Genomic DNA, 27,247 nt, shown 5'->3' on the forward strand with positions numbered 1-27,247 from the left:
GGTAGTGGTCTGCAACCAAAACACAACTGTTTAGACCTTTATTGTTAATGAAAAATAGTTTTTATTAATACGGTATAGTTTTTATATTATCCTATTACACTATGGACTTAATTGACTATTTCGTAAAAGTACATCATAACATCGTTGGCACAATTCATTGCTCTGGGCTGTATTTCTTCGACAGCGATCGCATTTAGAGCCCCCAGCCTTTGTCAGTATCACTGTAAATTCAGTTTGAGTGTCTGCGTGTGAACCATGTATTACAATGTCCTTATCATCAGCAGTGACTTCCCCTGACTGGGAAGATTTCAGTGTGGTTGATGCTGTCTGCAGTATTTCACACAGAGGGGAGTCCATGCTAGTCTCAGCATCCTGTAGTTTCTAAAATTAGCAATGATTCATGATTATGCTTTATATGAAATAATCTTTAAAAAGATGATTTATCAAATGAAAATGAATATTTTACAATGTGATAAAAAATTTGAATTTATATATATATATATATATATATATATATATATATATATATATATATATATATATATATATATATATATATATATCAGGCTTGGGGCAAAATTACATTACCATTACTTCATGAATTTAGGCATTAAATTACCATTACCATTACTTGATTTTCTTAAAGTAATGCATTACATTACCATTACATGAGTAAAGTAATGCATTACCATTACCATTACTTTGCTTTAAAAAAGTAAAGCTAATAAAGAGTTTTTGCTAATGTTTCAAATATAAAACACTCTTTAACATATCTACAGGTTCATGTTCAGTATCAGGTTCAAATTCAATGACTTTATATACAAGAGTCATTCTTTTTTTGCTCAATATATAATAATCTTGTGGCATTATGAACAACATATTACATATTAAGTAAAAAGATATTTATAGACATTTGGCATGATACAATGTCAGATATGATAGATATAGAGACACAGAATTCGTGCATAATAGAAAACTATTTATGGAATAGTGTTGCGGTTATTAAAAAGCTAAATAGAGATACATGTATTTCCCCAGATAACACAAATCTTTATAATTTTGTATTAATTTAGAGACAGAGGGTTTTTCCCAGTTATATTTCTTAATATTTTTTAATCGGATTTCTTTATGCTGAGGACACTTTAGGACAAAAGATTACTGTTGCACTTTATGATCAAAGTTTCGAAGGTTTCATCTTTTAACTGCATCCTATTAGTTTGAAAATCTTCCCAGCTATACTAAATAAACGTTCTACAGGTGCAGTGGAAGCTGAGACTGAAAGATTGTTTGAAATCTTTAACCTAGGATATCTTAAGTGAAACAATAGAAAATATACATGAATCTTGTATTTTCTTTCAGTCCAAACTAATGTACTTAATATACATGTACAACAGAGAGAGAGAGAGAGAGAGAGAGAGAGAGAGAGAGAGAGAGAGAGAGAGAGATTATTTTTAAATGGGTTATGATATTAAAAGTGATTTTGATTTTCATCATGGATGGACAGTGCATTCATTTTGCCCTTAAAGGTGCATGTATGTCCCCTATTCTATTGGGACATGGCATAGGGAAGGGGGTTAGGGTGTTTTGTTTTGATACTTATGTTATCCTGGGGGCATAGTGTGTTGTTGACACATCTTTATTGAAGTGCTAACTAATTAGAGTAAATTGTTTAAATGATTTAAAACTCTTAAAAACAACACTCATAAAAATGTTATGAAACTGTGTTGTTATATCTAGTAATATGAATAATTTAAAAATGAAATTTTATATATCTTTTTTAATACAACTAAAAAATTTTTATTTCAAGAATTATTTCTTTCTTCTTTATAATAAAGTTAATCAAATTCAATTTTAGCTATTTATTTATTAATCACATTTTTTAAAGTGAACATGTATAAATAAGCATAGTAATGCATTGCAATGCATTACCATTACATTTAGCATTACCCCAAGCCTGATATATATATATATATATATATATATATATATATATATATATATATATATATATATATATATATATATATATATATCAGGCTTGGGGCGACTTACATTGTAAAGTAATGCATTACATTACCATTACTTCATGAATTTGGGCATTAAATTACCATTACCATTACTTGATTTTCTTGAAGTAATGCATTACATTACCATTACATGAGTAAAGTAATGCATTACCATTACCATTACTTTTTTTTTTTAAGTAAAGCTAATAAAGAGTTTTTGCAAATGTTTCAAATATACAACACTCTTTAACATATCTACAGCTTTATGCTCAGTATCAGGTTCAAATTCAATGAATAAACAAAAGTCATTCTTTATTTGCTCAATATATAATCATATTGTGGCAATATGAACAACATATTACGTAAGTAAAATGATATTTATAGACATTTGGCATGATACAATATCAAATATGAAATAGAGACACAGGATAACATGCGTAACAAAAAACATTTTATGAAATAATGTTGCGGTTTTTAAAAGCTAAATATAGATATATCCCCAGATTACACAAATCTTTATAATTTTGGGCACTTAATTTTATTACTTTATAAACAGATGATTTTTCCCAGTTATATTTCTTACTATATTTTAATCGTATTTCTTTTTACGGAGGACACTTTAAGACAAAAGATTGCTGTTGCACTTTATGATCGAAGTTTCAAAGGGTTCATATTTTAAATGCATCCATCTTCCGGGCTATACTAAATAAATGTTTTGCAGGAGCAGTCAAAGCTTGGACTGGAAAATACTGTTTGACGATCTTTATCTTAGGATACATTAAGTGCAATAATAGATTAAATACATAAATTTTGTATTTTCTATCAGTCCAAACTAATGTACAGTATAATTAATATACAAGATAGACAGAGAGAGAGAGAGAAAGAGAGAGAAAATAAGTATGATTATTTTTAAATAGGTTATAATATTGGAAGTGATATTGATTTTCATCATGGATGGACAGTGCATTCATTTTGCTTTTTAATGTGCATGTCTGTCTCCTATTCTATTGTGACATAGCAAAGGGAAGGGGATTGGGGTGTTTAGCACTTCTTATAACAATAGATTGTTTTGATTCTATATTATCCTGGGGGCATAGTGTGTTGTTGACACATTTCTTATTGAAGTGCAAACTAATTGGAGTAAATTGTTTAAATGATTCTCTTTCTTTCTTTCTTTATTTCCTCCCAAAGGACTCTCTTAATAACAACACTCTTAAAAATGTTATGAAATTGTGCTGTTATCTTTAGTAATATAAACAATTAAAAAATGAATTTTAAAAAACCTTTTTTAATAAAACATGTACAATTAAAACTTTTTTTTCTCAATTAGAATTATTTCTTTCTTCTTTGAAAATAAATTTAATCAAATTCAATTTCAACTATTCATTTATTCATCACATTTTTTAAAGTGAACATGCAGAAATATGCATAGTAATGCAAAGTAATGCCATGTAATGCCAGCATTACACTAGATTTTGGAAAGTAATGCATTACATTAGCATTACTTGTAATGCTAATTTTGAGGCATTACACATTACTAGCATTACTTTGAAAACATGTAATGCATTGCAATGCATTACCATTGCATTTAGCATTACCCCAAGCCTGATATATATATATATATATATAATTTTCAATTCACAATTGTTTCTCATAAGACAGGTGCTTTTACATCAAATAAATTTCAGCAATGAAATGATATTGTCAAATTTCACTATACTACATGTATTTCAAACTTAGATATTTACATCTACCAAGTACGATTCCCTTTACTTCTTATGGAAACTTATAGTCAATTCATAGCTCTATAGAAACAGTCAGACTGAAATCAACACGCCCTGTTTATCAATTAGTTGTAACCTACAGCGACCTAAGAAAAATCATGGCCTGCACGAAATAATCATGATGATGTCAGACTCAAGGTCTCATAGGAGATGATTTGGCTGTTTCTTTTAGCTAACGTTCTTATGTACATTTAAAGTAATTTAGTGAATTTTACTTACTTTCTACGATCAATTTATTAATTAGTTAAAAAAAGATGTAAATATAAACAATGAAATGCTTTCTTGAAGTTATGAATTCAAAGTAGCGATCATTGTAAAAAAATAAATAACCTGCTAATGCAATTATGTATTTTTTCTGTAATATCGCCACCTTCATATCCCGAATGAATCACCAAAGAAAGCATTTTATTAGCTCACCTGAGCTGAAAGCTCAAGTGAGCTCTTCTGATCACATTTTGTCTGCCATCCGTCTGTCTGTCCATCTGTAAACTTTTCACATTTTAAACATCTGCTCCAGAACCACTGGGCCAATTTTGACTAAACTTTGCACAAAGCATCCTTAGGCAAAGGGGATTCAAAGTTGTGAAAATTAGGGATCACACCCTTTTACAAGGGTAGATAATTAAGACAGCTGAAATTTATGTGGAAGCATCCTCAGGTAGTGGAGATTCAAAGTTGTGAAAATTATGACCCACAGTAGGGTGGAGCCACAATCTGTGGGTCGAATTTTTCATAGGAATAAATATATAGAGTAAATTGTTTAAAATCCTCTGAAGAACCAATAGGCCAGGAAAGCTGAATCTTGTGTGGAAGCATGTAGTGTAGATTCAAAGTTGTGAAAATCATGACTCCCCGGCTAGGGTGGGGCCACAGTGGGGGGGGGGGGGGTCGAATTTTTCCCTAGGGATATATAGAGTAAATCTTTAAAAAATCTCAAGAACCATTTGACTAGAAAAGCTGTAACTTATGTAAAAGCATCCTCAGGTAATGTAGATTCAAAATTGTGAGGTGAAATCTTCTCAGAAACCAATCAGCTAGGAAAGCTGAAACTTGTGTGGAAGCATCCTCATGTAGTGAAGATTCAAAGTTAAAAAAATTATGACCCCTGGGGTAGGGTGGGGCCACAATAGGGGGGTTGAATTTTAGCATAGGAATATAATTTATAGAGAAATGTCCTAAAAAATATTTTTCTCAAAAACCAATCAGCCAGGAAAGTTGAAACTTGTGTAAAAGCATAGTCAGGTAGTGAAGATTAGTCAGGTATTGAAGATTTAAGTTTGTTCAAATCATAATCCCTGGGAGTCGTACTAGGTGAAGGTCACAAAGGGGGTGGGACAAATTTTTACATAGGAATATATAAAGAAAGATCTTATTAATAAAATCATTTTCTAAAAAACCATTTGCCTGGAAAAGCTGTAACTTTAGTGAAAGCAACTTCAGATAAAGTATATTCAAATTTGTTAAAATCAAAATCTGGAGGAGTAGGCTGGGGCCACACTGGAGATCCAGTTGTACAAATTACCGGTAATCACAAAAACTGTAATGTTATTATACAAAGGGTTCTGATAGTCAATTTATTGAATTTTATTTATAAAGTTTTCTACCCCGATGTAAAATTGAAAGTAATCAGAATTTCCTCGATGTCACATGTTTCAAAGCCAGTCACTATTGATTCAGAAATTACATGTTTAAATAATTCTTAAAGGGGCATGGTCACGATTTTGGTCCAAAATTATTTTTCCAATTTGAATAATTACTATGCTTCAGTGAGGCATTCTTAATAGGCAAACAAAATTTGAGTGTCATTTGTTGAGTTATAAGTGAGTTACAGAGATTACAATTCTTTGACATGTAAACAAGCTTTTGTTTACATTTTGAATGTTGAAGTAAAAATTTCAAATTTAAACCAAAAATGAATGTGTTAAACGTTAGGAACTGTTTATCTATGCTTAAAATGAATAAGAAGAGAGAAAAATCAGCTCGAGAAAGGTTTTAAATTGATAAATTAAACTTATGTAAACAAAAACAGGGCACGAGCCTTGTTTACACGTCACAGATTTGTGAGCTCTGTATCGTGCTTAAAACTTAAAGACTGACTCTCAAATTTTTTTTGATCACTAGAAATGCATATCTAAAGCATTGTAAATAATAAAAATAGAAAAATAGAATTTGACGAAAATCGTGACCATGCCCCTTTAATGGTGCAAGCCCAGCATGAAATTAAGACATGCAATTGGTAAATAAACAAGAGGCCCATGGGCCACATCGCTCACCTGAACAGCAGTTCCTTGTAACATTACATTTCGTAGCATATGCTTTTTCTATTTTAAACATTGAACCCCTTTCTGGGGACCCAGTAATGGTCCGAGGTTTATGGTTGGCTTGAACAACATAAATAGTAACATGGGAATGAAAATGTGTAGCACTGCGGTGGGACCGCACGTACACAACCTGAAAAACTGAACGTAGAAGAGTTCCACTTCAAGAGGAATAACTCTCAGACTGTACAGAACATTAAGAAAGATAACTCTTGGTTCCACTACATTAGAGTTTACACAATTTGAGGATCCTTGCATAGTAATCTCACAAACTGTAGCATTATAGTTCTCGAGAAGAACTTTTTAAAAACATTTTCAATATATCTTTCTATGTTAAACTTTGAACCCCTTTTGGGGCCACAGTATTAGTCCAGTGCTAAAGTTTTAATTATTTGGAATCTACATTATTTAAGGATGCTTGCATAGTTATCTCACAAGCTGAAGCATTATAGTTCCCTAGAAAAAGATTTTTCAACATTTTCCCTCTATATTTCTATGCTAAACTTTGAACACCTCTTGGGGCCCCAGTATTAGATTGAGGTCATGGCTTTTATAATTTCGAATCTACACTATTTGAGGGTGCTTACGTAGTTATCTGACAAATTGATGCATTGTAGTTCTCGAAAAGAAGATTTTTAAACATTTTCCATATATACCAGTACTTCTACATTTAACTTTAAACCCATCTTGGGTCCCTAGTATTAGTCCAGGGGTCACTATTTTAAAACTGTCGAACCTTCATTATCCAAGGTTTTATGCATGATAGTAATCTCACAAATTGAAGCATTGTAGTTCTCGAGAAGAAGATTTTTTAACCTGTTACCTTTATATTTCTATAATAAACTTTGACCCCATCTTGGGGCCCCATTATTGGTCCGGGGGTCACGATTTTACGAATTAGGAATCTACATAAGCGAAGGATGCATGCATAGATATTCCACTAACTAAAACATTGTAGTTCTTGAGAAGAAAATTTTTAAACTTTTCCTTTGTTTTTTAAAATGTTTAAATTTTTAACCCCTCTTGGTGCCCATCAATTGTCCGGGAGTTACAATTTTTTGAATCTACATTATTTGAGGATGTACATGTATGCATAGTAATATCCCAAACAGTTGCACGATGGTTCTTGAGAAGATTTTAAAACATTTTCCTATATATATGTTAAAATCTAAACCCGTCCTGGGGCCCCACTTTTGTTCGGGGGTCACGATTTTTACAATCTTCACTATATATACAACCTTTTGTGTATGTATTGGCATTTTTGGTGAAGTGGTTCTTGAGAAGAAAATTTTTAAACATTTTTCATATGTAGTTCTATGTTAAATTTTGATCCCCGCCTGGGGCCCCAGTTTTGGTCCGAGGGTCACGATTTTTACAATTTAGAATCTTCATTATACATACAAGCTTTTGTGTAAATATTGGCATTTCTGGTGCAGTGGTTCTTGAGAAGAAGATTTTTTAAACATTTTCCTATGTATTTCTATGTTAAACTTTGAACCCCGCCTGGGGCCCCAGTTTTGGTCCGAGGGTCACGATTTTTACAATTTAGAATCTTCACTATATATACAAGCTTTTGTGTATGTATTGGCATTTCTGGTGCAGTGGTTCTTGAGAAGAAGATTTTTTAAACATTTTCCTATGTATTTCTATGTTAAACTTTGAACCCCGCCTGGGGCCCAAGTTTTGGTCCGAGGGTCACGATTTTTACAATTTAGAATCTTCACTATATATACAAGCTTTTGTGTAAATATTGGCATTTCTGGTGCAGTGGTTCTTGAGAAGAAGATTTTTTAAACATTTTCCTATGTATTTCTATGTTAAACTTTGAACCCCGCCTGGGGCCCCAGTTTTGGTCCGAGGGTCACGATTTTTACAATTTAGAATCTTCGCTATATATACAAGCTTTTGTGTAAATATTGGCATTTCTGGTGCAGTGGTTCTTGAGAAAAAGATTTTTAAAGATATGCACCTTATACTCACTGTTTCGCAATTATCTCCCTTTTGAAAAGGGCTGTGCCCTTTATTTTAACAATTTATAATCCCCTTTCCATAAGGATGCTTTGTACCAAATTTGGTTAAATTTGGCCCAGTGGTTTTTGAGAAGAAGTTGAAAATGTGAAAAGTTTACAGACGGACGGACAGACAGACGGACGGACGGACGGACGGACGACGGACAACAGGTGATCAGAAAAGCTCACTTGAACCTTCGGTTCAGGTGAGCTAACAAACAATAAAATGTGTACACAGGTAAGGTCAGTCCTGTGTGCGGTCATCCAGAACAACTATCGATGTCGGTACCTTTCATCTTACAACAAAGGGAGCCACCCGTGTGCTTTGAAGTGTAACTAATGCCCTGTAAAGAGTTACCATGTACACAAGAGGGGTGTCAACCAATTAAACAAAGATTAATACAGGAGTAAAAGGGTGGGAAATCATTTTCACACGGTCACAATCCTATCAGATTAACCGAAAATGACATTTTTTATGATTATCAGGACAAAATATAAAGGGATATATAAGAAATGGTTCGGTGTTTTGATATTATATCAGATTAATTGAATTATTCGATTAACCACTATCAGATCAAGTGGAACCCACTGTATATGGTTTTACTTATATGCAAGACTTCTTACATGTTGCTGATTCTTTAAAATTGTTTAGACTTTGGCCTCTGGACAATTTTTGGGCCTCACAAAAGGTTCAGAGTTTGATGTAGGTTATTATCCCGTATATAAACAATTGTTTAGGATCTTTTTGAGAACTGCAATGCTCAACATGTGATATAACTATAAAATCCTGTTAGAAAAGGGGCTTGATTATAAACATAAGAATTTTCGAATAGGATCTACATGTATTATAACACATTGTCCAGATATTTTGTACTATGACTCCATTAAGCTAATTTTATCATGCCTATTGTTGCTTAGGAGAGCGATGTGGCCCATAGGCCTCTTGTTGTTTAATTAAAAATGCTACCAGTATTAAGATTTGATCATCTTTAACACAAAAACATGTACCTTTAGTTCTGAATAAAGTTGAGATTTGGCAATTACAATAGCATCATAATTTCCCATTGGTTCAGATACTAGTACTTCATTCATTTTGTCCCTTATGGTGAAAGCTGTAGACATCAGCTTTTCGATGTCTGGGTTATTCCAATTAGGATTTAGATGGTACCAGAGGGTGTGAAACAATGGTGAAGTCTCTGGAATAGGAAAGCTTAATGAATACTCAAATCAAACAAAGGAATACTAGTATTTTAGATTGAAATTTGATGAAATTTGAGTCCCAAACAATTCACTTTTCTGTGGGTGAAACTTGTAGACTTCCTCAGCCAGGGATGGTAGTATGGGGGCGATGGACTTAGTCAGGACTTCCAGAGTGTGATAGAGGACAAACAGAGAGGATCGGTGTCCGGGGCTCTGGACACTGTCACAGTACAATCTGCAATACAGAATGAAGTCTACACAAATCTTTACAGACCCTTGAAATCTAAAATATTGTCATTAAAATGATGATTTATTCTCATATTATATTATGGTATTTTGTGTTACATTCCATAATCAATTCCATACATACATGAATAAAACATTAAACAAGAAGCCCATTGGGCCACATCGCTCACCTGAGCAACAATGACTTTATATGGGTGTTCAAAGGATATTGTGCCATATGGCCCCTTCATATAATAACAAAATATAAATGCTGTATAGTATCCGTATTTTACACTTATTTTTGCATACACTTAATGTTTGACATTGTACCTTTATGGAATACCGTTTTTACCGAAAATATGAAGATCCTATGCAAGATATAAAACTAAACTTTTGGTAGCATCTGTTAACATCCATTTCTTTTATTTTCGTTCTGCCCCCCCCCCCCTTCCCCCACTTTATAAGGCGATATATGAGAGCATATAGGTACATTTTCTTCCTCAGCTACTTACTTGTTATTCTATTTTTTTTTTAATATATTATAATAGTTATTGTATTTTATTAAAAAAATTTCTATATGTGAAAGAGGAAAATTGTACCTCAATGCGCTCAATTCCTCAAATTAAAAATGTTCAAAAATTTTAATTAGTCTTCCTCATTATAAATGACTGCTGTTTACCTGGCATGAACTTGTGTGACATTTTATAACCTTACTCTGACACTTGATCGATGAATACACTCAAATGAAAAATGTTGTCACATGATATGTTAAAAAGCTATTATAATCAATGTATTGACAGGCATATCACTCTATTTTACTCTAAGGCCCACCAATTATTTTCATCTTTATTCAAAAACAACAAATGGCTACAAACCAGGATGACTTTCCACTGTAATATTTCTTAGGAATAGCGATAATGCCTTTATCCCCATAACAGAAATGTGTCAGAACTATGGAAACTGTTTTAACAGGGTCGTTTTTATTTACATTACTGTACTCCTGTCTGAAAAACTATCAAAATTGATGGCTATGATAATTCATCATATAAGGAGGGGGCCCCAGAAAGCAGTTACAGCATATCATCCTTCTTAATTTTTTGTACTTGAGTATTCAATGTTTAGCGAGATATTTCTAGTGATCAACCAAAATTTCAGTGTCAATCATAGAATTATAAGCAAGATACAGAACTCACAATTATGCTTGGTTTGAGTCATTTTTTGCTCACATAATATAAGTTTATTACATTCAACTGAAGATTTTTTCATATGGTATGATTTTTTCAATTAATATGTTCTCTTCAGCATTTAAAATGTAAAAAAAAAAAAAAGAATGGCCTCAGATCTGTGTACAAACATAGAATTGTGAGCAAAGCTCTGTATCTTGCTTATAATTCGAAGCTTGACACTCATATATGGTTAGTAAACAATTGAACAGAAGAAACATGCACTAAAACAAATAAAGAGCACAAATTTTTTTTCACAATGATATACATATACCTATATATTTCTGTCAGCGATATTAAACTCTGTTTAAACTGAATAAACTCGAGAAAATACTGTAAACAATTAAACATAAGAAACATGCACTAAAACAAATAAAGAGCACAATTTATTTTTCAAAATGAATCATATATATACCTACACATTTTTGTCAGCAATATTAAACTCTGTTTAAACTAAATAGACTCGAGAAAATGCTGAGCATCTCAACAAAACACATTGCAAAGATCAAACTGAACTACAGATTGAATGAATTGTATTTTAGTACGTTGTCAATGCATCAGGTTTTGCTTATTTTGCGCTAAGTAAACAGTTAACTGTCTGATTTACTGAAGTCTGTGTTTGATTTGACACGTAAAAATTCGGCACCAATTTATCTTGCATGTTTCAAAGAATTGCTTCACACGCGAACTGTTGAACATTCATCTTTGTCAGACCGACCTATTTACCATACGTCCAACATGGCTGCTTTAAACAAAGAACCTCATTTTCAAAATATGGAATACCAAACCTGAAGTTATGTACCGGTACACTGATTCCTTTCCTTTATTATTTTTTTGTAAGAACTCAAATTTGGAACAAAATTAGCCCTAAATTTTTGCAATTTATATTTTCCTGTCCATAAGGATGAATTTTGCTAAATCACGTTGAATTTGACTTAACAGTTCTTGAGAAGAAGATTTTTCAAAATGCACCCCCCTTTTTTTACAGTTTCGAGGTTTTCTCTACTTTGAATGCAAACTGGCCTTTTATTTCTGCAATTTATATTTCCTTCCCATAAGGATGCTTTGTGTCAAATTTGATTAAAATTGGACGAGTGGTTTTAGAGAAGAAGCAAAATGTAAAAAGTTTACAGATGAATGGACAGACAGAGAGACGGACGACGGACAAAATGTAATCCGAAAAGCTCACTTGAGCTTTTAGCTCAGGTGAACTAAAATGGAATAATATAAATACACACACTTTGTGCTTCATACTTCATAAAAGTTAAATTTCTTTTGTCTTATCCTCCTCACCAAGAAGTTCAAAACAACACGATCCTCTGTATAGGGGAGGAAGCGTAATCTTACCTGTCTTTTGATATAGTAATATAGACCTTGGAAAGATCACTGAGAAATTTCTGAAGAAGTGTCAAAACTCTTCCAAATCTATATTCTTCATACATTGAAGTCACCTGAAAAATATATTTCAAAAAAGTATACATAGTCAAATGTTAATTGTGCATTAAGCAGCACAATATTAGGAATCGCTGAATATAGCACAGTAGTTATAAAGAATCGATGAATATAGTAGTAGTTATTAGGAATCTATGAATATAGCAGTAGTTATAAGGAATCAATGAATATAGCAGTAGTCATAAGTAATCCATGAATATAGCAGTAGTTATTAGGAATCAATGAATATAGCAGTAGTCATAAGTAATCAATGAATATAGCAGTAGTCATAAGTAATCAATGAATATAGCAGTAGGTATTAGGAATCAATGAATATAGTAGTAGTGTAACAGAGACACTTATTGCCTCTGCTGGGGTTTGAACCCGGGTCCTCTGGCACGCCACTATTGCACTCTACCGATCGAGCTAAAGGGTTAACCCACTAGCCAGAGCTAGTAGGAATGCCATATACCTAATTCTACCACATTGTCCCCCTCCAAGGAAATAGGCGTCCTGGAGTGCCAATGCCTGTGGGGCAAAGTTCTGGAAACAATCTCTCTCACCCGCCAGAGAATACCCAGGTCCCAACGTGGGCACCATTTTGTAACAGAGACATTTATTGCCTCTGCTGGGGTTTGAACCCGGGTCCTCTGGCACGCCAGTCCAGCACTCTACCGATCGAGCTAAAGGATTAACCTACTGCCGGAGCTAGTAGGAATGCCATATACCTAATTCTACCACAGTAGGTATTAGGAATCAATGAATATAGCAGTAGGTATTAGGAATCAATGAATATAGCAGTAGGTTTTAGGAATCAATGAATTTAGCAGTAGTTATTAGCAGTGTTATTAAGAATTAATGAATATAGCAGTTACTGTAGTTATAAGAAATCAATGAATATAACAGTAGGTATTAGGAATCAATAAATATAGCAGTGGTTATAAGGAATCAATGAATATAGCAGTAGTTATTAGCACTGTTATTAAGAATCAATGAATATAGCAGTAGTTATAAGGAATCAATGAATATAGCAGTAGTTATTAGGAATCAATACATATAGCAGTAGTTATAAGGAATCAATGAATATAGCAGTAGTTATTAGGAATCAATACATATAGCAGTTGGTATTAGGAATCAATGAACATAGTAGTAGTTATTAGGAATCAATGAATATTACAGTAGTTATTAGGAATCAATGAATATAGCAAAAGTTATGAATGATGGGATACTTGTCATCATGAGGATGTGGTTGTTAGTTATACCTGGGTTCCGTAACTGTAGAGCAGTGACAGCAGATATTGGTCCTGAGGCAGGAGATCACTGTAGTTTGTCTGGAGAATGTTTACATCAAATCCCCTCAGGCTTCCCAGGAGATGGCGCAACATTTTCCGAAGCTGATAAAAAAAACCAAGAGGAGTCAATTTTGGCTGACACTGTGGAATCATTAGAATTTGTGGTGGCTCAATATTTAGCTGACAGTAGTAAATCTTATTGAAAATATTATAAGTCTGAGAGATCTGTCAACATTAACATACCAGTACTAATAAGACAATAGGCCCATGGGCCACATAGCTCACCTGAGCAACTAGAGGCATGATAAAATCAACTTAATGGATTCATAATAAAAAATATCTAGAAAATGTAGTATAATACATGTAGATCCTGTATATAAATAAATCCATTTTCCCCTTGGATATTCTTATGTTTATAATCTTTAGATATTCTTATATCTATAATCAAGTGCCTTTTCTAACAGGATGATGTAAAAATTCACCCCCCCCCCCCCCAAATTGCCCCACCCAACTTCTAGGGATCATGGTTTAAACAAGTTCCAGTTTTTGAGAAAGATTTAAAAAAATTTACTCTATATATTCCCATGTAAAAATTTGACACCCCCCCCCCCCCTCCGCCAATTGTGGCCCCACCCTACCCCCAGCGGTCATGATTTTCACAACTATGAATCTACACTAGCTGAGGATGCTTCCACACACGCTTCAGGTTTCCTGGCAAAATGGTTTCTGAGAAGAAGATTTTTAAAGATTTACTCTATATATTCCCATGTAAAAAATTGACACCCCCCCCCCCCCCCGCCAATTGTGGCCCCACCCTACCCCCAGGGGTCATGATTTTCACAACTATGAATCTACACTAGCTGAGGATGCTTCCACACACGCTTCAGGTTTCCTAGCAAAATGGTTTCTGAGAAGAAGATTTTTAAAGATTTACTCTATATATTCCCATGTAAAAATTTGAACCCCCCCATTGTGGCCCCTGGGGGGGGGGGGGGGGGTAATGATTTTAACAACTGTGAATCTACATTAACTGAGGATGCTTCCCCATAAGTTTCAGCTTTCCTGGTCAAATGGTTCTTGAGAAGAAGATTTTTAAAGATTTACTCTATATGTTCCCCAAAGTAGAATTTCCTCCCCCATTGTGGCCCCCGGGTGTCATGATTTGTATAAAATTGAATCAACATCAGCTGAGAATGCTTTCACATATGTTTCAGCTTCTTAGCTGAATAGTTTCTGAGAAGATTTTTTAAGATTTACTCTATATATTCCTATGTAAAAATTCAACCAACCATTGTGGCCCCACCCTACCTCTGGGGGTCATCAAATCTTCATTAGCTGAGGATGCTTCCAAATAAGGCATAAGGTTTAGTTTACTTGGCTGATTAATTTCTGAGAAGAAGATTTTTAAAGATTCACACTATACATTCCTATGTAAAAATTCGACCTCCTATTGTGGCCCCATCCTATCTTCAAAGGTCATGATTTCACATCTTTGAATACCCGAGTCCAAAACTAGCGCAAGTTTTACTATGGGAGGCACTGTAGCTCCCAGGTCGTCCATCCGAATTCTTTCAGACCGGGAGCTACAGACCTGCAGCTACATCGATATTCTGAAAGTAAATACTTAATATGCTGAGTTCCTTAATCAGCGGTCATACTGTCACTATAGTAATCGTCAATTGAAAATTGGCTTATCCCCCAGGTCGGCTAGTCTAAGGGTTTTTCCTGAATTTTGTCTGAAAATGAGCAATTCGGCCTATGCCTCGCATCGACATATGCCCTGAAAAATATGGTACATACCCATTGGCGGATCCAGAGGGGGGGTTCCGGGGGTCGGAACCCCCCCTTTCTCTGGGACATATAATTTTTTTTGAAAACTTTTAATGCCTATTTAAAGGCAATTGTCCCAATTTATAATATAAATACTGTATTTATTTCAAATAAATGCTTTTACAATTGCTGATTTAAAGAATTTTTTACAACGCACCGTAATTTACATGTACGTGTACATGTGTTTCTTATATGAAAAACCCTAACGGTTTTTTTTTTCGAAAAAGGTACTCCCCATCAGCATCTGGTGCACACATCTGTGAGTAAACATGTGGAAAATTTTTAAAAAAAATTAACTAAGCAGTGTCGCTAAAAACACAGATTTATAATAACATCTACAATGCATTTTCTACTCTATTTCTTTAAAAAATCGATTATAGCTAATTTTATGCAAGTTATGCTATTTTTCTGGAATACTAGCGTACCTTCATACCCACATGAAACACAAAAGAAAGCCTTTTTTGTTTTGTTTCCAAGAATCGGAAATTATGTTACAAAATACCGTGTAAGGTGTTTATATATAAACCATTATAAAAATGCACAACTTTTCAAAACTTTCCTGAATAAGATCGCATCTGTACTAGTGCCGGGTGATGTGGCGCACCCATTATACAGAGGTCACATCATGTACCCTGGGACGACTATTGCTTGTAAAATTGTATTTGACATGTGCCATCTATTCAGCAGAAAAACTATCCCCATTTTTTGTCATATCCTATCATTCAGACCTTTATTTAAGAAGGCAACCGATAGAAATCAAAGTCAATAAATAGTTCAGAATTTAAACATCAAAGACCTAAATTTTTTTTACCAAAAATTCACTTTTATAATAGCTTGTCGTAATAAGTCTGAATTATTTTTGGTTTCTTAGTGTTTCTAGCATAGACGCACGTTCTCATTGCTGGAGACTTGGATTTTTTTAAGGCTGGAAATTATGCAAATCTTCCTTACCCAAACCAAAACGCTCAATAATGCAGCGCACTCTGATATTAAAATAAATGTGAAATAGATATTGATGAGATAAATGTTCATTAAATTTACGCACGGAAAACGTTCAAAAGGCCTTGTTTATTGACAAATAATGTATTTTGCACGTATTGATTTTCATCAATTGGAACCCCCCCTTTTCAAAATTGCTGGATCCGCCTCTGCATACCTGAAACAGCTCCTCCTGATGAATATCCAGTATGTTGGTGCCAATGGCTACCTTAGTTTGCAGACCAGAGTTTGCCACCCACAATCTTAGAACATCAAGTCCATATGGGATACCAGTTGCCTTCTGTATAAATATTGTAAAAAAAAAACTTTTTAAGGTGGAATGCAACACTAAAATTTTATTTTATGATTCATTAGAGTATCTTTTTTAAAACATGAATTGTGCTCAAAGCAGGATATCTACCCATCATCATTTTATACGATTTTTGGGGTACATTTTTTATCAGAAAGTGAAAAATCTACTTAGACCGCAAGTATCACTGTAGAGTTCATAATTTGGTGTGAATTAATGCAGGATTTTATTATCTTATAAATCTTGTCTGAGCATGAGCAATACAACATTTTACTTTTTTTAATATGAAAATATTTATGAAAATAAAAAAACACCACCTTTGGCCCATATTGTTTAAACCTAATAAAATTAGAGTAACAGTACATCTTAGAAGAATAGTAGTGATATATGTGTTGATTAATCCCTACAACTTGTCTGTGTCTTACACTGTGTCCGTTGATGATCTGCCCTGGATCTACCACGTTCCCTACAGACTTCGCCATCTTGTGTCCTTCTTCATCCACTGCAAAACCATGGACCACTAACTTCCTGTAAAATGTCAAGCCAGTAGATTTAGACAGAAAGACCACATTGTCTCCATGTCAAATATTTTTCAGCAATTCTCCCTTTTAATACTTCTGCAAAGCTGTTTTGATAGATGTGTATATCATAGATTACAATATTCACTTTATAAAGAACCTATGGATGAGCACTGGTGAGATTCTAATACATTTATGCCACGAGTAACTGAGCCAGTCACCTTTACTCCTTTGATACATGTAGATAAATGTGAATTTAATAAGAGCACTTACTTAAATGGAGCTTTCCCTCTGTAGGCCACACTAGTCAGTAGAGAGGACTGGAACCATCCACGGAACTGATCCAGACCCTCCAGATACACATCAGCAACCTTGTCATCTGTCAAACAACCATGCATTACTTTACTCCCAGAAATTCAGTGAGTTTGGTTATCAATGTCATGTACCATAACATTTGTCTCAGAGATAGGTATGCGGAACACTCCAATGCATATTGCACTGTGCTGCATCATTCACTGATTTTAATATACATGTAGTATGTTTGAAATCATTTTATTGAGGTTTTATTCTTTGATTTACCTGAGAGAACTGATGCCCAGGAAGTTCCACTGTCAAACCAAATGTCAATGATGTCACTTCCTTTCCTGTAGTCACTGCTATTCCCAAGGCCATTCTGTTAAGGAGATATGCCAAAATAACATTAAAGAGCTGACTTTAATTAACTATGTATTGTACTACATGTATTGTAAGAGGAATCCTCACCCTAGAGAGAATTTCCTGAGGTAACAGTTCTTCAACAGACATGTTCCACCAGCAGTCTGAACTATGCTTTGATATTAGATCTCGAACATGATCAAAAATCTCTCTTAAATAGAAAGAAGTAATATCTGATAAATTTATTACAGTAATTAAACCTGATCTTTAAAACATATACAATCTATCCATCATTTCGTGCAGATCAAATTCAATGAAATACATTTATTTACATGACCAAGTGTGACTGAAGATGAAATAGATGCACACTGGGCACAGCTACATGTATCACCTATTGATGAGAACTTCCTCAGTGTCGCGGTGATAAAAGACGGGGATCGGCACACCCCAGACTCGCTGGCGGGAGATGCACCAGTACTTTCTCTTTAGCTGAGCATCCATGTTTTGACGCAGTGATTCTGGATAGACTTTGATATCTTTCATACACTCCTGTCAGTAACCATCACATTTTTTATAACATTATTAATGAATGAAAATACTGTGGAATCATTTAATTTCATGGGAGGGGGGGGGGGGGCAATTTTTGTGGATTTCAGGCTTTTTGCTTATTCATGGGGATGTTATTTCATGGGTGCGTTGGTTTTCAGTTTCAGTAAGAAACATAGGTAATCACAGATTACAAAGCTCACCGAGACGAGGCATTACCTTTATGAGACCAACTTTATCATATCATATGAAAATCATACTTTATGATCTTGGATATTCATGGATACTGTTTTGACACAATATCGTATATCATCTGTTAAAAAATTGTATGATAATCATATGTTCTTTTCATATAGTATTATAAGATACAATGTTTATCAATACAATAATATATTATAGAAACCAATATCATATTATATAATATCGTATGATACAATATTATGTAATATACAATACAATATTATATATTGCAATATCATGTGAATCATGTGATAAAAAAATAAATTAATAATACATCTGAAGTTACCTCTGCTATTCATTCATATTATAGTTTAATCAACTATGCAAGTTAAAAATAGTACTATTATCTATTTAAGGTCAGACGACACGTTCCTCAATTTTAGATAACTTTTTCCAGGAATTTGTTAATGGTTTACTACTACTTTGACAAGCTTTCTTGCAAAAAATTAGGGTACCTTACCAGGCATTTCTGCAAAATACTAGAGTATGCAATTTCCTTTATAATCTTCTTGAAAATACACTTGAATTGCTGATATAAAATAAAAACATCTACAGCACAGCAAAATTCACTACAGTAGAACTATATCTCCGCCGGGGCGGGGCTTTGAACTCACGACCTCTAGAAACTATACGCTTTTGGCAGAGAGCGGCCACGGTTCTAACCACTCGACCATGTACACATATAACCAATATCAAGTAAATTTTGATCATTTTTAAAGTAATTATAAAATTAATATTTTTTATTAGAACTCTTTATTACGAGGAGATACAAAAAAGATTCTCGAGGAACGTGTCGTCTGACCTTAACATGTGATTTGTTCCAAAAACCTTTACCTTATCCAGCATCCAAAACCTATGGCTCAGATTCAGCATTCAAGCCTGTCAGGTTCATCAGTATCAGCAGCATAAAACGCACCACCCATGCAAGTTTGGTGAAGTTAGGACAAGTAATAAGATATCATTTTCAGAGAGCAACTGATTCAAAAACTTTAACCAGCTCTTAAAACCTTAACCTCATCCAGCATCAGAAACGTATGGCTCAGATACAGCATTCTAACCTTCTGGTGCATCAGTATCATAAGACGCACCATTCATGCAAGTTTGATGAAGTTAGGACCAGTAGTAACTAAGATATAATCATCGGAGGGCACCTGCTCCAAAAACTTTAACCAGCTCTTAAAACCTTAACCTCACCCAGCATCAGAAACCTATGGCTTATATTCAGCATTCAAGCCTGTCTGGTGCATCAGTATCATAAGACGCACCATCCATGCAAGTTTGGTGAAGTTAAGACCAGTAGTAACTAAGATATAATCATCAGAGGGCACCTGCAACAAAAACTTTAACCAGCTCTAAAAAGCTTAACCTCCTCCAGCATCCGAAAACTATAGCTCAGATTCAGCATTCAAGCCTGTCTGGTGCATCAGTATCAGAAGACACACCATCCATGCAAGTTTGATGAAGTTAGGACTAGCAGTAACTTACATATTGCTATCAAAGGGCACCTGCAACAAAAACTTTAACCTGCTCCAAAAACCTTAACCTCCTCGAGCATCTGAAATTTAGGACCCAGATTCAGCATCCAAGTCTTTCAAGTTCATAAGTATGTCCAGGTGCATCATCCATGCAAGTTTAGATACAGGACCTGCAACAAAAACTTTAACCAGGTCCGGACGCTGACGCCGACGCCAGACGTATAGCATAAGCTCCCCCTGACTTCATCTTGGTGAGCTAAAAACCAGTGCATGTTTCTAAATTTGTTTTCCTGAGGATGTAATTTCATGGGGAAGGGCTACCAATGAATACCACGAAAATTGAGCCACCACGAATTCTAATGATTTCACAGTATAGTAAAAGATATCAAATAGCAGCACATGATTTTGTGGCATGTTCAATAACCTATTGCAGATTGGGAAATTGACAAAATGGTTTTAATTTCATTATGTTTGCAGTTTACCATTTTTCTATGAAATAAACCCAAAAATGATTGCCATATTTCCTTTACCGAATGGTAAAAGAAATGTGTCTTATTTATTAAAAGTAGATTTTCCAAGAACATGAAACTTTTTGGATTGGTACTTTTAAATTGCATTGAGGAATTAAAACATCTTACAGTATATGTGCAACTGAGAAAGAGACAGCAAAGAGTTTTTTTCTCAAAGGCTTACCATGGCTTGTTGCTGTAGTTTGCTTGTATCTATGAACCACTGTTTACAGGCCCGTAAAATAACAGGTTTCTTAGTTCTCCAGTCAATGGGATAACTGTGTTTATAGCTCTCTTGTAATATGATGTGATCTTTTAGTAGTGAAATAACTGAAAAAAATGTAAGGATTTCATTATCATTATTATTATTATTATTATCTTTATCTAACCATATCTTCAATTCTTTGTATTTCGTTGATGACCCTTTCAGAGCCTTTCTTATGAAAATAATGATTTTGACTAATCACTTCATGTCTTGGTTAAAATCAAAATTATCAAAAAGAAATCAATGACATCAAATTGGAGATAGACCAATATAGTAAATATAGTATAGCAGTGAATACAAGGATATCTCCAATATTGACATTACACATGTGATATGTTGTAGGCTACTACCAATAAAAAGTTGAAATACCTGTATCTTCTGCATCCACATGAACTCTTTTTCCTTCCAAAAGTGGCCCTGTTTCAGATGTGTATCTTCCTGTCTCATCAACAAGAGTGTCCTAAAAATGCAGTTGTGTGTTATCTTTAATGCAAAACCCACAATTTTCTACGAACTGTATTAAAAGAAAAAAAAAAAAAATTACCACAGGGAGACCATACTGCATTCCCTTCTGAAAATCTTCCTGTCCGTGAGCCGGGGCGGTATGGACCAATCCGGTGCCTACATCGGCAGTCACATGATCTCCCTCCAAGAAAGGTAACTCTTGTACATCCATAGAAGGATCCATTAATTGTTTCAATGGATTTATATATTTAAAGTCTTTGAAAGCAGATCCTATAGGAGAAAAACAATTACCTGTTGTAGGTGTTTTTGTATGATATACATGTATTCATATATAAAGCACAGGGAAATTCATTGGAGCTCCACCTCTGCCCCAGCCAGGGGTTGATATCATGACCTCTGGAACCCACTCCCCAAGTAGTGAGTGGCCGGCGCACTAACCACTCGACCGTCTAGGCAAGACAAAAATCTTGCTTTCTATGACAAACGAAACCTAGCTCACCATCCAAATAATAAGTACAAACATTGCAATTACTTTCAAATTGACATATACATGTCCATAGTGAAGGATTAGATAAAATTAATATACATTTACATCCAGAATACAGTAAAACTCGTTTAGAACGAACACGAATATAGTGAAATTTCAGATATAGCAAAGTTTTTTGGAATCCCTAGTAAAATTCTCCACAAATCTTTGCAAAATTTTCTGGTTATACCAAATTCGGATATAACAAATTGACGGATATGGCGAACTGATTTTGAGTCCCGTTGAGGTGAATAATAACGAAATTTAACACATTTATAACGAATTTCTTTACAGTTTAAAAAAGTTCGTTCTACCAAATTAATACGATAGTTTGAATGAATTCATTTTCATATAATTTTTTTCAATTCAAAATCCGATTATTAAAGGTATTAAAGTGATGAATTTTTATTTTAAGACTCAATTAGCAAAAATTATAGTCTGGTGAAAGAAAACATATATATAGTGAATTCGCTATAGACATTATTACAAATTGGTTATACCGATATAATGAATTACGGATATAATGAATTACGGATATAACGAAGTAATTCCATTGGTCCCTAAGACTTTGCTATAACCAAGTTTTACTGTAATGTCTATTATTAATAAAACACTTTAATTACAGTAACTAAGTACATGTATAAACAAATGTATATTTGGTCTAATTAGCCTTTATCGTACGGCATTATTACCTTTTATTTCTTGAATAATCTTTGATTCTCCAGGTAAAATAGAATGAAGTTGATCCACAAACTCTTTCCCACATATATACAGTTCATCATTACAAAGATTTTTCACCAGACAGTACCTATAAAGAAACATTTAGAGTTAAACAGATGAACATTATATACATGTATTTGTAAAAAGTGAGAAATTTGACTTGATTAGTAATTCTGTTGCTTTACATTACGTTAAATCAGATCCAAAACAAATGGCTTCATTAGCGGGCAGGGTCCATGGGGTTGTGGTCCAGATCAAGGCAAATACTTGGCTTTTCTCAGCATCTGTGTAAACATATAATGTACAAGCTTTTATGTTACAAAATCATAGTACATGTACATGTATACCAAAGAAGTCCATATGACAGTAATTAACTTTTCCAAGACTAGTTAGAGATTTCTCTGCCTTTGGTCTACATTGCATTTAAATAAATCCTTACCATTTAAAGAAAAACATGCCTCTAACGTGTCTGCTGTCACTGGAAATTTGACGTACACAGCCTTACTGACAAAACCAGGGTCATATTCTAATTCTGCTTCTGCTAAAGCAGTTCTAAACAAGAGAAAAGAGAATTCTTCCAAATGAATAGAATTTTTCCATTACTTTTGACTACATGTACATCAAAAGTTTCAGTTACAAAATAGTACTTACCTTGAAGATGGAGACCAATACACAGGCATGTAACCTTGATATATCAGTTCCTGGAAAAGATACAGTGTTCTTAAGTTTATAGACCTCTAATACATGTAACTGACTCCTTACTATTTACCCATAATGTAAATGAAAATTCATACTCAATAAGGTTGTGGTGAATAACACCATCTTGTTTTTAAATACTGTAAACATATTACATTCAGCTGTGTATTCTATTTAGCGTTTTTGGCGGAATGTGGCTTCCGCTAAATCAAGTACATCGCTAAATGCAATGCATATATGTATTAGATTAGTCACATTCACAAATACGCTAATTCAAATCCGTTCCAACTTGTTCAAAAACTATTTTCCGCCAAATATCGTACACGCCAAATATAATAAGTTTACAGTAGATTGAATTGATGGATGACAAAACATAAAATTTACCTTCTCATACATGGCATAAAACACATCAAGCTGTTGAGCCTCATAAAGGGGGTCCATGGTCCGGTAACATTGCCCCTCCCAGTCTGCCATCACCCCATACTCCTGGAATCCCTCCTTCTGGACTTGTATGGACTCCTCGGCAAATGTCTTTGCTGCAAACATTTAACTGAGTAAGCTGACACTTGACATCTTGTACTGAAAGCCAACTTTTATTTTCATGCAAGAAAATTTTGCAAGCTTAAAGGGAAAAAAACTCAAGAATATTTAGAATATTTCTTCACTATTAACATATATGTTCTTTGATTATTACCCAGTATCACATTTTTTGGTTGGAACATACTTTATTGCATAAACATATACAAATGGTTCAAACACAAGTTCTATCAACTTACAGAATTCTTAACATTTTTTAACTAATATATTTATAGAAAAAACCATTTGTGAACCAGTATTTTACTGTAAACTCATTAGCAAAAACAAAATTTTATTTACAGTACTCCATACACTTAGGAATGGTAAATACCAGTTAAACAAATCTAATAATTTTTTTTTTTTTAAACTGAATAAGTGTCAGCATTTACTGGAAATTACAGTCATATTTGAAAATTTTCTTTAAAATGGTTTTTGATTTAATTAATTGATGTTCACTTTAAAATCCAGAATTAATAATATTGATTATATTAACAGACAAATGAACCTACACATGGCTCGGATGGACTGATCAGAGAGTGTCTGTTTTTTGCTCTTTTTTAAAGCTTTCAATTCTATTGGCAGACCATGGCAATCCCATCCAGGAACATAATGAACTCTGTACCCTTGAAGCAAGTTGTAGCGATTGATTATGTCTTTTAGAACCTGTAAAAGGAAGATACAAAAATGCATGCTTTTATCTTCAAATACATGTACTTTACCTTCAGAATACTTCAATTGATTGCAAATTATAAAGAACATTTAAGTTTGCGGGTTTTTATTTTTAAAAAAATATTTTATATTAAATGACTGATCACTGTCTAAAGTACCCCGAGACCAATAGACATTGCAGCTAGTGTAAAGTTGAAAGTTCAGATGTTGAAAAAATTTCTTCTGCAATATGCTAATTTACATTTTAAGTCTAGCAAGGATGTAAACAATTACCTTATTAATTGCATGTCCAACATGTAGCTTGCCATTTGCATATGGAGGTCCATCATGTAGAATAAATTGCTTGTTTCTGTTTTCATTTTGCTGCCACTTATAAAGTTCACTTAACTCCGATTTCTATTAATAAAAATTGAGAATACATGTATAAGCAATTACATTGTTCTATTTCCATGTCTTGATAGCGAGCGCAGCGAGGCAGCGCGAAGCGCCGCTCGCATAGCGAGCTCCATAGACAACATGTACGATGGGAGAAAATTCGAGATGAAATCTGCACACTGTTCAAAGATTTTTTATGAGGCCACGTGAAAAAGTTCTACATATCCCAATAATCCTTTGCGGTGCATAGCAACATGGTAGAACAGGAAGCGTTTCTAAGGAAAATTCTTAACTCTTAATCGTATACATCTATTTCATTTATAACAACAAAACTCCTTTAAAAACACTAAAGTAAACAACACATATGCTTACGCAAAAAAAACTGTATCTATCTGAACTTTTGCTGACATATGACGTCATTTACTTTCCCGAATTTTTTCGACAATTTACGAGAACTGTTGAGCGCAAAAGAAAGTTAAGTATGACGTCACAGTGACTTCGCGCAATAAATTTAGAGGTGGATCAAGCATATATACTGGGTGTAACGCGTAGTAAGTACTCAGTATCAGTATTAATGGTAACTCTTTGACTGATTAGTTGTTTTGATCATATTTTTTTGCTAAGTAAATACACATGCAAGTTCCATACTTATTTACTGTCATATTGATCCAATTGTAATATGCATGCTTGAAGTAGGTGACAAAAAATTATTTAAAAAATGTCTACAACGCATATATAGCATACAAAATTAACAAAATTATAAACTAATTGATGATACAGAGGAAAATAACAACAAGGGCAAAATGGGAAATAACACACTCACAAGCAGTTTATTGTTTACTGATTTTAATGATCATTTTAAAAAGTAAAGGAATGATAAAACATGATTGTCTTTTTATTAAAAAAAATGTATGCTCAGTGGTAGTTTGTTTAAGTGTATTAGCCTAAAATGGACAATTGGAATAAATGTTACAGGGTTCGACACTAACTTTTTAATGCGTTAGTCCAGCCGGACTTGTGCCTGTTTACTTTAACTAGTCCGCAGGCAATTTTATTTGCCCGTCCAAAATAAATTAAAATGCAATACTGTATTTTGCCTAATATAATACGCACTTTTCAATAGAATTTGAAAAGGGTGCAAAAATTACACCACATTGTGTTTTTAATATGTTTTTCTTACAGGAGTAGCACTTGCTTAGTTGTACTATTTAGTACATAGCAATGAGCTGCGTATTCACTATCTCCAAGTACATGGTATATGCCGATATTACAGATTTTATAAATAGATCTGGGCTTCGAGCTTCCATGTTCTTTTCTTTATCCAAGTTCTTTAAAATTAGTTAAAAATAATAAACAATTTATGACAAATGATTTAAACACAATTCATTTAAATTTAGCAACTCACAAATGGTTCCTTTCACCTTTATTTTTTTCAAACACCTAAGTGTCTCTATCTAAGCCGTTATTGTGAACACGTGCGCTTGTCACTTATTTTCTCGGACATCCCTGTAAGGCAAAGAATTAATCAAGTCACCCATAACATCCTGCATACCTCTGTTGTTTTTGTTTGGTAACTATAATCACCGCAATGTTTCATATCAATTTGCATCATGCTACATGTAGATACTAAAATTAAAGTCAGGATTTCAAGTAAAATGTCGACAATCGCACATCGATAATCTACATATTTTTTTAAAGCAGAACTTTTCATTAGTCTGACCAGACTGACTAGACAGAAATTTTGTTAGTCTGAATTAAAATCTATTAGTCCGGGACTAACGGACTAAGGTTAGTGTCGAACCCTGATGTTTGTTAACTTCGGGTTCCTTGCGGTGATTAAAGTTTTTGAGACAAAGCCAAAGTTTTTAGGTTGGGGCAAGTCCACGGGTTAACGTTGCATTTAACAATGATAAGAGATGTTTGGTTCCTTCTGCGCTCGCCCCAACGTTCACACCGTAAAACATATTATGTTGATCTATATGATAAAAATCATTTAAAAAAAATATCAAGATTGAAGATGGTGAACAGCCTAAACGGTCTCGCTTTCAATGTGGCATTGGGGAATATTAATGCGGTGGGACAGTGGGGTATACAATAATGAATATTACTTTAAACCCATCTCCCGCCTTCTTCAGACTCAAAACAAAGTCCGTCTTTGGCAAATAGACGGTGTCCCTGTATTTGTTTCCTGTTGGTTTACTTTTCTTGTCCTTAACATTATCGCAGTATAAGCACGTCTGTAATGACAAGTGGCACTTAATCCATGGCAATCGCAAATGCTTAGTTGTGAGTAGAGGCATTGCGATAGTCTCAATCAACTTATCAAGTCTTTACTTTGCACAGTGTGTCCATGGACGCTGACATATTACCGCTCCGCAGAAATTGGTTTCATATCTTTTTTAGAAAA

The 27,247-nt window shown here is 33.9% G+C and overlaps 1 protein-coding gene across 1 annotated transcript; it reads right to left on the reverse strand.

Annotated features, from left to right (window-relative positions):
• Positions 1–24: 24 nt before the first annotated feature.
• LOC128175870 (isoleucine--tRNA ligase, mitochondrial-like) lies at positions 25–27,228 on the reverse strand. The gene is made up of 22 exons (XM_052841725.1): positions 26,949–27,228; positions 24,739–24,861; positions 24,306–24,459; positions 23,605–23,756; positions 23,176–23,225; positions 22,964–23,076; positions 22,715–22,808; positions 22,497–22,612; positions 21,358–21,548; positions 21,183–21,273; positions 20,733–20,878; positions 18,170–18,327; positions 17,887–17,989; positions 17,704–17,797; positions 17,398–17,503; positions 17,032–17,134; positions 16,475–16,597; positions 13,459–13,590; positions 12,113–12,216; positions 9,410–9,552; positions 9,126–9,313; positions 25–381 (listed from the first exon to the last, which is right to left on the reverse strand). The coding sequence occupies exons 1-22, from the start codon at positions 27,138–27,140 to the stop codon at positions 100–102; spliced, it is 2,958 nt and encodes a 985-aa protein (XP_052697685.1). The 5' UTR covers positions 27,141–27,228; the 3' UTR covers positions 25–99.
• Between the last annotated feature and the right edge of the window lie 19 nt (positions 27,229–27,247).

Source organism: Crassostrea angulata, chromosome 3 (genome assembly GCF_025612915.1).
Source record: "Crassostrea angulata isolate pt1a10 chromosome 3, ASM2561291v2, whole genome shotgun sequence".
Classification (NCBI taxonomy): Eukaryota; Metazoa; Mollusca; class Bivalvia; order Ostreida; family Ostreidae; genus Magallana; species Magallana angulata.

Coding starts and splice junctions, on each gene's coding strand:
- LOC128175870 (XM_052841725.1), bottom strand. CDS start 27,140: ATGCCTCTACTCACAACTAAGCATTTGCGATTGCCATGGATTAAGTGC. Junction 23,226..23,604: donor TTTATGCCATGTATGAGAAG/GTAAATTTTATG, acceptor TATCTTTTCCAG/GAACTGATATATCAAGGTTA. Junction 13,591..16,474: donor ATCAGGAGGAGCTGTTTCAG/GTATGCAGAGGC, acceptor TTTTTTTATCAG/CTTCGGAAAATGTTGCGCCA.